Source organism: Amblyomma mixtum, chromosome 6, assembly GCF_055824585.1.
Source record: "Amblyomma mixtum isolate Tamu chromosome 6, ASM5582458v1, whole genome shotgun sequence".
Lineage (NCBI taxonomy): Eukaryota > Metazoa > Arthropoda > Arachnida > Ixodida > Ixodidae > Amblyomma > Amblyomma mixtum.
Window position 1 is genome coordinate 101,690,975 of NC_143017.1, and position 13,267 is coordinate 101,704,241.

Consider the following 13,267-nt stretch of genomic DNA (forward strand, 5'->3'; position numbering starts at 1 on the left):
TGCGCGCACATAACTAAATATATAATTGGCCAGAAACACAATTAATGCACAAAATAAAGATGCCGTCGCCTTCCACACAACCTCGCTGCACAAACTCGCTTACAAACACTTTCACAAATGCAGTGCGTGCTTTGTGTGTGTGTGTATATATATATATATATATATATATATATATATATATATATATATATATATAAGCAAACAAGGAAGGGGAATGAGGGGATCGTTGTAAATATGACAGAAGCCAACAGCCACAGAAACCAAGGGGCACAGGTTGGTTTCTGTGGCTGTTGGCTTCTGTCATATATATATATATATATATATATATATATATATATATATATATGCTTAGGCGTTTGAACCGTCCTTATAGAAATGTTTGGTAAAAATGCCTGCTTTAGGGTGACAGCGAAGGCGACGTAGCCACTATCCGCGTGAAGCTTTTTTTCCAGCAATGCATCGCTGCCCCACACAGCATCCACTCATGTGCGCGAAAGCGAAACATAAATGCACCGTTCCTGGATTCTGAAACTGAAAGCAGAAGCGAATATGAGAGACAGCGAATGGGGCATCGCGTTTCTTATGCAAATGAGCCCCCCTAGAGCTGTTTGGTCTCTAAAGTCTGCGCCGTCTCGATCATGTGAGCAACGATGCGATTTGAACGCGGCCTCCCTTTCGCGCATGGACACTCAGTTCATCAAAACAGTTGGCGTTGGCGCTGAGGGGCAGGGGGACTTTTTGAAGGCGGTGCTGCGCGAGGCTTAGAAAACGGCCAAAATCAAAAACATCCTTCTCCTGCTTCTGGTTTCGGGGCTCTACATTATTTTTTGCCGTGTTGCACAGATTTTGTCAAAATGAAAGCCCAGTGTTCATGTTCAGGCTCTTACGCGTATAAAAGCCTGGCCTAGCACACGTTGTGCCTATAAGAAAATCCCAGTTTTGTCCTCAGACTACATATGTCCATGTAAGCGTATGAAGTGAATGAAAGTGCGATAGGCCGCAGAGAGAGCAGCCAGTGTTTTCTGTGGAAATCTGGGCATCGGAAGACCCGTTTGAGGACCCTGTTCTTTTTATATCCTTCTCCTTTTACCTCATAGTTTAGTTGTTGCTTTGGAACGCGCAAATCACCTACCTTACCCCACTACAATCTCCTCGGAACGTAGAGGTTCTCGAGAAATTTCCCTTCTGTAGCACTGACATTTCGAATAAACGTTATCGGGCTAAGAACTATTGTTATGTGAAACAGCATTCCCACTTTTGCACGGCCCCATATTAGGCATTATTACCCAGCGTGCAATCCACTCGGTCTTATTTTTCCAAGGGCGACGCTGACAAGGACACAGCGTAAGTTTTAAAGTTAGTTCACGAGGCGCAGCACACTTCAGCACCTGCTAGATCAAGCGCTTCTGATGAAGATTCGAGCGCTCCTCTCATATATCGAAACCAAATTCCCGCAGCAGAACAAGCTGGAGACTCATTTCGCGCTCCTGCATATCTGGACGACTGCATCTCACATCCCCTCTGCGTTCGGTTTTCTCGCGGTCACGAGGGACCCACGGCGCCAGTGCGGCAGCCTGGAGTCCTCCGTGCAGTCCGGAAGGGCCGTCTCCTCCCCTGTGGAAGGGCTCACTACGAGCGTGGCTTGGCTGCCCGAGGAAGGAACATGACGGCCTTCTGACCGCGCGCCGTGCGGGGCCCTGGCTTGGGCACGCCGGACTTCTTGATGCCCAGGTACCAGCCTTTCTCCTTGTTCAGCTTGCTCAGGTAGAGGTTGTAGCCGCCCTCGTACATCTCGTAGAAGATGCCCTCTTCGTCCATCCGGTTCTTCTGGTTCGCGCAACAAAAGAAAAAAGGAGAAAGAAGGCGCGCTCGCTTTAGGCATCGTTCGCACCAGTACCGCACCGCGACTGACTAACACCCTATGGAACTGGCCCGACGCGTTTAATGACTTGATGTCCGCACGCAGCAGCTAGCGGCAAAATTTAGTGACCAGCTTTTTCTCCTGTTTCGTGACTGGACAGAGCATTTCGCAGTCTTTCGTGATCAGACCATTATAGCACCCTTTACAGCGCTCGATCCTCGAGAATGCACGCCGAGCTCTTGCGCAAGAGCGCGAAACTGGGTGACACACTAGAGGTAGCACAATAGGCAAAGAGAAAAAAAATCTAGCTAATTACGGAGCACACTTAGGTAAAATAAGACGGCCGAATTCCATCATGATTCACAAAGCCTACCGTGCGCCTTGATTCGCAAGACCACTTAGCGATTGGCAGGAGCAGTCTCGCTGGCTAGCCCAATAACCACCTGATAAACGCGGACGTGATAATAGCTTTGTGAATCGTTGTCCAAGGGCCGCATTTTGAGCCAGTTTATTTGCCGGTCATAAGCTTCGGCCCGCTATCATTGGTAACATCAAGCAAGCTGCCAGGTAAAGACATCGACAGCCAATGGCAACGAGGCAAAAGGATGAACAGGGATAAGAACTGCTACAGCTGGACCAGATGGCTGGTGGTGGTGGCAAACATAATAAAGAACTTTGTGTCACCCAAACTTGAAAGGGCCTTTTGTATAGGGCTCCTACGGTGTTTGCTGTTTGCTGCGCTCGCTGTCTTTGGTTCTCTAGGCTTGAGCCGGACAGTACCACCACCCACTGTTCAGGTAGTGGTGTTTACAACAAGGGGATAAATACGTTTTCCCCGTTTAACCACGGCTGACACAATTCAAAACCGCCCGACCCCATCTCGTTATCGCGAACGCTACCGAGTGCACGCCAACCACGGCGGGCCTTGCTCTGAGGGAAACAAAGGAAAGATGCTCTGACTGACACAAATGGGCATTTATTACTATTCAAACAATAACGCCAGCTAGCAACAAAATGCGCTAATAAATCGAGGTCGTCCGGCTCACGTCTATACCAGCGAATGTTCGCCCAGGCTAGGGCAGGGGAGATACGCCACGGCCGGACGGGACGAGATGCGGGAGAATGTTCTCCCCTACGGCTTCGCCCCGCTGGCTAAGAGCGGAGCGTCGCGCCAACACGTACAGGCGCGGCCATAAGTAAACGGAGCACACTATTCCGTTCAAAGTTCAATCACGCGTTCCTCGTTGGTAATGAAGAAGCGTTGTTTGTCTACAAGAAAGCCCACCAACCTCCGCTACCAGCATGCACGCACCGCTGCTGGAAATTGCAATTAGGTGACGCGTGAAAAATATTCGAAGAGAGTTGCGTGCTCCGTTTACTTTTGTCCGCGCCTGCACGTATGCGACCAGTTTCACAGCCGAAGAGGGAGTCGTCTCCCCCGCGCGCGCGCGCAGCAATCACGCCGCCCGTGGCGCTCGTGTCGCGGCGCCGCAGGTGCCCTCTCTTCTTGGTTACGTTAACTAACAGGGTGCATCTACGGGAAAGCAAACCAGAGGGGTCTGCAATTTTCGAGGTGGCCTGCATGCTTTGGCAAGCCCACGTAGTCCGATACAGTTCCCCGAACAGCCGGCTCAGGAAGCTCAAGATCACGGTAAGAATCTGCAGCATGCACATGAGTAGATTGTCATTACCGTTATACGGTGACAGAGTTACGAGGAGGGCTTGTTACGTGTAAACAACGCCGCATCACCCGGCGTAGTACTCTGTAACCGAAAATTACAGCTTGCGCCCGATGGCCAAAGATAATGTCGTGTGGGAAGGCCTGAGTGTCATGTGGGCTGTGCTATCTAGGTTGGCAAGGGATCCTGAGCATCCGTGATCAAGTGATTTAGGAGGACTAAACAATATGCACAGAAATCGCTTTCATTTCTTTTAGCCGCGGCACGGCGAAAAGCCTACATCTTTTTTTCACTCCCACAGAAGTGAAATTATACGTTCTGAGGGTACCAACACACATTCAGGTGGAGTTATGCGAGCGGAAGTGCGGTAACTACAGCAGAACAACGAGTGCATTTGTACTTTATGCAGAAGCCCGCACACTAAGGAAAATTAGTCGGCCGTAACCTGTTTGTTTCCGCGCCTGCATTTTTGGCGGCCAAACAGGGCAGGAAGTTTACTTCCTCTGTCCTTGAACAAAACGTTTTTAACCAAACCAACTGTTTAAGCGAGCGGTTTGTTTTCTTAAACTACTTTCCGTGCTCTGGGTTGAACAAAACCCAGAGCCAAGAAAACTAGACGTCTCGGAAGCTGCTAAACTTGGAACAGTTCGCCGGCTAGCTGAACTGCTCAATTAGACAAAGAAACGCATTCAGACTTCCAGAGACACGTTCGCTGAAAGCACGGAGAAAGAGCGCCCGTTGTGAGCTCCTCGGGAGCCGAAAAAGCCCTCGCTCACAGATCTTTCTTCGCTCTCCTCGCCGCTATTTACCTTGGCGTAGACATTGCCTTCGGTATCCATGCAGACGAACAGCCCCGTCTCAACGCCGCGGATCCGCACTTGTCCGACGTCGTGCGACAGGAGCTCCAGGATTGCTGCACGTTGAAAGGGAACCAATGATGTCGCTGTACTTGGTGTGGAAAGAGAAGTTTATTTTTTTCGAAAGCAACAAAAATACGAAACAAAACAGTTGAACTCAAACGTCTGATCATTCAAGCACATGCGCAGTGCCGCTGCACTGAGCACGTCAGTAGGGCAGTAATGAGGCCTACACTCGACCGCCGCGCAGGACGATGAAGTATGTCGACCATTTGCGCAAAAACTCAGCCTCGCTCATTGACAGTGCGTCCACGCATGCTTGCTCAAAGAGGCGCGTGCGGAGGCGCTGCAACATTTGGGATACTAGTTGCAAATCCAACAAAGATAACCATAAAAAAGCTAGATTAATATACGATAAACTCAAAATAAATGATCAGCTTTTTGTCTGGGATGATGAAAAAGGTGACAAAGTACAGTCATTCCGAGAAAACCATGTACCCGCGTGCGGCAAACAACGCAGTTAAAGAGACGAAAGTGTTTAGTCATCATAAATATAAACGAGAAGCATGGCAAAGTAGCCGAGCTTGGGGCGTTCCTTCTTGAACATAGGCCTGATATAATAACAATCACTACGACATGGCTGTCTCCCCACATTTAGAACCACATCTTGCCAACAGATTATTTGGTTTTGCGTAAAGACAGCTACGGCCATGGCGGTGGCGTCGCGATTCTGGTTAAAGATTGTATACAGGCTACTCCTGTGCCTGATGTCGTTGGTGTGGAATCATTGTGGTGCAAGCTAATGACTGATAATTCTTCTATTTATGTCGGCACTATGTACAGGCCCCCTGACGCTGCGGTTGACACGTTGCACATTGACCGACTACATGCAGCAACATAATAATGCCATACTTACTGGAGGTTATAACCTTCCTGACATCGCATGGCAGACTTTCGATAGCGGAGTAACTGATAAAGTCAGTGCAGAAGCTTTATTTGATATAGCCTTCAGTTTCTGTTTAAAGCACACCATATTACAACCGACACGGATCACCTGTACAACATGTACACCTGAACCTAACTTTTAAAAGCGATACCTTTCCACAAAGCTGCTATTCGTGGGAAGTAATAGATGGCATATCTGACCACAGGGCAACGAAATTCTCGATATCTTCATTCGAAAGGCCATATCAAGGAAAATCAGCTACCCAGATTACTCAGATTTCAAGAATACGGGAGCTTCAAAATAAGGCGCTACTGTCTCGCTATAGTGACAGAATTCGTTTAAACTTTACTCTGAGTGACTTCATTCATTTATTTATTTTTATTTATTTATTTATTTATTGTACCCTCAGGGCCCGAAGGCATTACAGAGGGGAGTGGGAATACATAAAAAATTCAGCCTAAACAGCAACAACAAAGAGAAAAAAAAACAGGAATACATAAAAAGTGAAAACACAGGAACGCAATGAGATTATAATGCAGTGGGGATATATTAAAACAGTGTGTAAGACAGTGAAAGGCAATTTTTATACAGTAATAAATGACACATACTCAGAAAGAAACATTAAGGACTTTACGAAATGCATTGTTATCGGTAATACCTGCGATGTCGTGGGGAAGGTGATTCCAGCTGACACAAGTTCGGGGTATGAATGAGTCATGAAAACATTTGGTGTGACAAGATGGGATTCCAACTTTATGACGGTGATCAACGCGTGCTGATATGTAATAAGTTTTGGCATTATTTAGCTTCTCGGGGACACAGGAAGAACAATTTACCACCCAGTGATGCTTTAGATAAGGCAGATGAATTTAACAATTATTTCAAATCTGTCTTCACTCTTGATAACGGTGCCACGGCACGATTTTCGTACACTGGTCATGTTAATGGCGATAAGCTCGAAGATTTAACTTTAACGCAGCCCGGTATTTTTTCACTTCTACTGAGTATTGAATGGTCCCGACGACTTACCTAATGCTTTCCTCAAAGGGTATGCAGAGTGGATTTCGAAGTACTTACTGTTATTTTGCAAAAAGTCCCTTGAAAATTCGAGGCGCCTAAGGAATGGCAAATAGCTAAAGTCATACCAATTTTCAATTCAGGCGATAGTTCGAACCTCTCTAACTACCGCCCTGTTTCACTCACCTGCACGGTGTGTAAGATTCTTGAGCATACTGTCCTTAAGCACATAATAGTTTTTGCCGAACGAAACAATATTCTCAACCCAAACCAACATGGATTTAGAAAAGGCCTATCAACCACAACACAGTTAATAGAAACCATACATGACCTAACCTTCACAAATGATAAACGTGGGCAGCTTGACTTGATATTCCTTTATGTATCGAAAGCCTTTGACCGCGTGTCCCGCACCAAGTTAGTTCATAAAATGAACAGCTATCTCGGCAACTGCAACGTCACAAAATGGTTGAAAGCGTATCTTTCAGGCCGTCGCCAGTTTGCATATTACGAAAAACATTCTTCAAATCTAGTCGACATACTATCTGGGGTACCACAAGGTACAGTTCTTGAACCGATCCTCTTCCTCCTATATATTAATGACGCAGCACGCAGCCTTGAAGCAACCGTTCGGTTATTTGCGGATGATTGCATCATATACAAACAAATTAATAGCCATGACGATCAGAGTGCATTACAGAACACCCTTACATCGATTGATAACTGGTGTCAAAACTGGCAACTGAAAATGGTTTATGGTTTATGGGTGTTTAACGTCCCAAAGCGACTCAGGCTGCGGGACGCCGTAGTGAAGGGCTCCGGAAATTTAGACCACCTAGGGTTTTGTAACGTGCACTGAGATCGCACAGTACACGGGCCTCTAGAATTTCGCCTCCATCGAAATTCGACCGCCGCGGCCGGGATCGAATCCGTGTCTTTCGGGTCAGCAGCCGAGCACCATAACAGCTGATCCACCACGGCGGCCTCTTTCAATGATTCGGTGCTTCATTTCTTTCTTCACTGTTCTGCTGTGCTTGTCTTCCTATTGCATTCCCCATACTATTACGCGCGTCTATGCTTTTTCTTTTTTTGCCAGAGAGGAATTTATTATTTATTTATCTGATACAGCGCCATACGGCATTACAGTGAGGAAGTGGGTGGGTGGAGGGGGTTACAAACACAAAAGTATAGAGCGCAATACAAAACACAAAACGCGGTCACATGCAGGTAAAAGAGAGAGAGAGAAAAAAAAAACTTCGGGAGAATGGTTTTGAGATTAATGAAAGAGATACATGATAACCATTTCATCACTGCACTGGGATGGCATTAGATCTAGCACGAAATGGGAACACACGTATGCGCTTACCTGATAAGGGGAACAATTGCTGCCATTAAATTTAACACGGCGTGATACGAAAACATGCTGAGTGAAACGAAGGCAACAGTGATACGAAAACCTATATAAAAAACACTACAAAGTGGGAACACACACGTTCACGAGCATTGATAATAAATAGGAAAAAGATTATCACACCTAGTCGCAACCAAGAAACCTGGTCTGCGGTGAAATGGAGTCGCAAAAAAAAGAAAAAAAGAAAAGGTGGGGAGGGGTCATTTCAGAGCCGCCAAACCATTTAATGAAGAGCAAAACGCGTCACTATAGTTGCGCAGGCAACGACAAATGAGAGCAATCGGTTCCACCGTCGAATTGTATTTGGGGAAAAAGAACTGAAAGATTCAGTTTTCCACTTGTACTCGCGCACTTTTTTGTCGTGATGCAGACGTAAGGACACATAATACTTAAAAGAACGTCTTGCTGGGCAAGTTGGTAACTGTTCATCTTTGGTTACAGGCGCGAAAAAAGACAGCACACAAGACAGAAAGACGGGACGAAGCGCTTCGTCCCGTCTTTCTGTCTTGTGTTCTGTCTTTTTTCGCGCCTGTAACCAAAGATGGACACATAATGAGGTGGAAAGTTGTATTTTTCACGTGGGATACCAGTTCGGGAATGGTAAATGTCGTGAAAGAGCTTTAAACGAAGCATGGCTCTGCGATGTTCTAATGATTCCCAGCCTAACGTTTGTCTTGAAAGTGTAGCACTAAATAATATATATTGGATGACCTCCCTAGAACGTAATAGGCAGATCTATTTTGCACTTTTCCAAGCTTATCTTTATTGAGTGCAGTGGGAGGATCCCATACCGCGCAGGCTTTTGTTTATCGGGGTTTAACGTCCAAAAGCGACTCAGGTTATGAGGGACGCCGTAGTGAAGGGCTCCGGAAATTTCGACCACCCGGGGTTCTTTAACGTGCACTGACATCGCACAGTGCACGGGCCTCTAAAATTTCGCCTCCACTCGACCGCCGCGGTCGGGGTCGAACCCGCGTATTTCGGGTTTACGGATAGGAAAAGAACGTCAAGCGACAACTGAGAGACCCACTGTATGGAAGGACAGCTGTAGCGGCTGGGTTTGCTTTCTTTAAGTGAGAGTCACAAAAAGAACAGGAGTGTTAACCCCGGGGAAGGTCCTCACTAGAGCCATCGCAGCAAAAGCTACTTAAATATACCTTACTCCCTCGTGACTATAAAGCGTGGGGCAGGCAGCCTCCAACAGTAATAAAATGAAATAGCAACAAGTGTAAATAAATCTTTCATCTGGTCAATGGCAGGGAAGTAAAAGAAAGGAAACAAAGAGGCAAACATTTGTGGCTTTGCATGAACCTCACAGATCTCTTATCCGCTGCCCCGCAACCAACGCCCTGGAATTTTGTGAATACATTGTGAAAGGGAATTTCACTTTCATTAGAGGATATCTGTTTGATCAGGTTACTCGCATATGAATCAGTCGAGGCGGGTCGCAAAAGAAACCTGATACATAGATATCGGCCGCATTAGAAGGCCGACGAAGTAAGCACAAAGTACCCTCGACAAAGCTTCAGCCGCATGGTGAGGCTCGCAAATGATTTCCCGGAGCAGCGATTCACGTTCCTGCGTACGCGCCGTACATGCGAAATTATATCGCTATCGTGAACCCCGCGTGACTCAGAAAATCCTTTTTTTTTCCGGCGTGCGAACTGTGGCGCGTAAACAACGCGCGGAACGTGGAGTGGCACGCCCGAGGCCTTCGCGCGTGCGCTTTGCGAACACTGTCCCCGCCGGTGACCTGCGCGTTACCGGTCGTCGCGCGTAGCGGGACGCGAGAGGCTCGTGGCCACACGCGAACGTCCAGCAACCCAACGTCCTCGTGTGAAACACAGCGGGGTTCAACATAACCCGCGGAGAAGCGGCCGTCAAGGTGTGCGCTATCAAGGTGGCCACCCTGTATACGTGACCGGGTATTTACATGAGCTGAAATAAAGCGAAACGAAAACAGCAACAAAACACGTGTAAGCTCGCTGAGTGGCAGCTATATTGTCCAGGCGACCTGCGCTAGCAAGATAAGGTGAAGAAACAGGGTGTTTCGGCGGCGGTAGAAAATGTCCATGGCTGAGCCGTGGTTTCAGGCTTGAAGTGTAAAGAACACTTCGCGCGACCTCTCTCAGAGGGACTGAGCGAGACAAAGGTGGGAATGAAGTGGCTTGTAACGGGAGGTCCTAATACGCGCAGACTCCGCGCAGATCTGCTCCGCTTTTTTTTTTTTGTTGTTGCGAAAGCAACACTACGCGAGTCCCCAAGCCATTTCGCGGAGCTGACGAAAGGCCATACTAGGCTAGCCACCCTAGCCATACTGCGCATCGCATGCGCGAGGAGCTGAGACGTCACACGGCGCACAGCTAGTGCGCCGCCGCCACCGCTGCGCGGGTGACTCAGTGGTGCCGCCGCCGCGCTCGCCAGTTGCGCATGCGCAGTAGCGGCGCATAGCTAGCGTGCCGGGCCGCCGCCGCTGCCGCGCGCTCTCCACCGCCTCTCTCTCTCTCTCTCCTCGTTGCTTTCGCAATCGTCCAGGTTTAACCAGCGCTAAACCACTGCCAATTTTTTTGCATTCTGGTTTCCTCAGCAGCACCGCATTAAAAGTTCTCGTGCTGTATCGTGCGCGTCTCTCAAGGTTTTAGCGCATATTTGATGCACGGGTAAACGGATAACAAAGAAAACGGATAAACTGGTCCGGTAAACAGAAGCGATAGGGTCACCCCGCCGGCATATAAATTCTACTTTCTCTTCCAACCCGCAATTTTCAGGATAAATGTCTGTTGCTAGCCATTTATATGCAAAACATGCTCTGCCGCATTGTTTGCGTTGTTTTGATGGTCTGCAGCCAGCATGCCGGTCGCTTCGTTGACCTCGTGGAGGGTCAGATTGGAGGTTCTGAAGAAAAAGAAGGCGCAGTACTTTTCTGAGTCTGTATATACTTCACACATTTCCATAACAGTAACACCCCGCGTTAAGAGTAGTGTCCCCGCGTAGAAATTGTGTTCAAAGGATTTAGTTAACAAGAATTCCTTCCGCACCTTCCTTGCTGCCGCGCTAGATGAAGAGAACTTCTCTTCATATCCGTGTTTTGTGATTTTGGACAGCGACCCCTGTTGCAGGTGGTACATTTCTCTTGCCTCATTGTTGTCAGTACAAGAGCCCCAAAAAATTCACAGGGCGGTTACCACTGTGGAATTCTAGATTCAGCGACAGCTGCTTGCGGTGGTGGAAATACCTTATGTTCGTTATTATTCGTCTTCTCTGGCAGAGTGCGCGTGACGTCATTGCGCTGTCACTCGTGATGTCACTGCGTTCAGACCACTCGGCGTGGCGCATTTTCATGGCGCGTTGCAGTTACGTCACGCGTGACGTCACTGCACGGACCAATCTGCGTGGACGGTTGCGATGACATCGTGAGTGGCGCCGCTGCGTGCTGACCAGTCACCGCGGTGCGGTGTTATACCGACAACGCCGACACCAGACAACCGGGAAACGTGTCCTTAAAAGCTGTAGCTGCAAAGGCATAAAAAAAAAGGCTGCAATTTCTTTCAATATCCTTAGTGTACCGTGTTCACTGTAGTGCTCTTCCGTGCCCTGGACAACACCGCCCGGTTCCTCCGTGTCGTTGCTTTCGTCGCCCCGCTCCTCTACTTGGTCGTCGTCTGCCAACTCTTCTCCGTCGCCGGCGAACACGTGACGGGAGAGGGAGGCCAAAGAAACAAACAAAAGGCAGACACTGTCAGAGCAGACTGGAACTGCGTGGAAGTTTGGACGATGAATGAGGCGAAGCTTCGGGAACAGTGCAGGGGATGCGAGCACGCCGGCACTCCTCAGGAGCAAACACGAAGACGGTGGGAGATGGAGACAGAGAAGACAGGGGAAGGCGAGAGGTCTGACGAGAGGCAGAACAAGGAAAAGTCGCCGTCCACTGGGACAGGGAGGACATAGGCGACAGCTCCATAGACAAGACGGCGTCGTCTTGTCTCTGTTACACGACAAACGAGACAAAAAACGCCAAAGGGACGAACCAAGAGAACATCACGATGAGACAGAGGACGCAGAAAGAGTAGTGTATAGAGTGGGTAGGAAACGCGCGGGTTAGCTTGGCTTAGGTGCTGTTCGCCAAAGAGCGTAGCAAAGCGCCAGGCATGTCATGTGACCGCATGATTTTTTAGGGGTCAAATTTTTTACACTGCGTCACCTTTAAAACACAAACGTCCTTAGTTCCCGAGCTTTCGTGCAATTTCATCGTAGGAGACTAGGCTTTATCGAGTCATGCTTGGACCGTTCCTAGCTTCACGAGGTGGCGCAGTGATGTGTGTTCGCAAGTGGTGTATATAACCTCTACGGTCAGACTTAAGAGAGTGATGCCACTTTTCCATTGAGTGCCATTGAGTGATGCCATTTTTGTCCACTTTTCTGCCCCACAAAGATCACCCGGTGAAGTCTGGGACATTGCGGGACGCAGTGAAGACAAGAGTGACTTATTGCAGACGTCCTTCTCATACCAGCACTACTCAGTGTGCGCTGAAAGAACGGGTTTACTTCTCTATTTTTTAGTGAACACACCACTTGACACCACGTGATCAGATGGCCCCTGACATCTGGTATATAATGCAAGTTCTTACACACAATGAGGATAGGTATAAATAGGGCGGGCAGAACAGAAACGCACAGAGTAATACAAGCAGCAGATGGGTGGCTGCACAAGGAAGGCAAAAGTCGGGTGAGGGTGTGGTATTTACAAGTAAAATATAGGTGAACGAAAAACTGAATATACTCTCGACGTGCAATCGGGAAAAGTGGGGCAGAACGCGACATTACTTAGCTCCCTCTAACGTTTAAACGTGGCATAATATTAACTTGATATTTAGCTGGTACGATTCGACGCATGGCCATTTCGTTTGAGCCAGGAGTTGACGAGATTCGTTTCTTCAAACCAATGAAAAAAATTGCGAAGTGAGCCTTGGTGAACGAGGAAACGGCCGAAAAGACGCAAAATTCTGTACGGCCGATTTTTTCATAACTGTGCAACTGAATAAACCTTGCATCCTAGGTTAACGAAAGTGTTTAGTTATTACAATTGATTACTGGACTTATGCAAAGTTTAAGAATTTTCGCGCATCAGATGATTCAGATATAGTTATTTTACCAGCAGGCTTGCGTGTGAGGCAAAACGCGACGTTGTGATCTTCCGGTGCGTCTAAACTAAATGCAATTTCTTTATTGCTTGCTCTAAGGCTTTACCCTTGTTTTCCTGCTCTATAGTATAGTCGAAACTTACGAAACTTACAAAAGCAAACCAATGAATGCTGCTAGCGCGTATAAAGCATGGAAAAAGCTTTGGAAAGACGCAATTAGGCTGCACCGGTGCCGTCAAGCTTTTTGGTGTTCCCAAAGGCGCCCACCACAGAACAGTAAAAAAAAAGAGGAAATATGAAAAACGAAAACTGCCTAAAATGTCTTGTGAACCTGAACGCCGTTCTCTGCTAGACA

General features: G+C 47.8%; 1 protein-coding gene across 4 annotated transcripts in view; it reads right to left on the reverse strand.

Annotated features, from left to right (window-relative positions):
* Positions 1–369: 369 nt before the first annotated feature.
* LOC149339868 (fibroblast growth factor 1-like) overlaps positions 370–13,267 on the reverse strand; it is a 58,834-nt gene continuing 45,936 nt past the window's right edge. The window contains exons 3-5 of one of the 4 annotated variants that reach the window (XM_089548520.1): positions 11,338–11,442; positions 4,350–4,453; positions 370–1,824 (exon numbers count right to left, since the gene is read on the reverse strand). In XM_089548520.1, coding sequence (XP_089404646.1) covers positions 1,630–1,824; positions 4,350–4,453; positions 11,338–11,442 — 404 coding nt within the window. In that variant the 3' untranslated portion in view covers positions 370–1,629. Of the gene's footprint in view, positions 1,828–4,349; positions 4,454–11,337; positions 11,443–13,267 lie in introns of all 4 variants that reach the window. The other 3 variants (XM_089548519.1, XM_089548522.1, XM_089548521.1) reach the window with 3 other exon arrangements.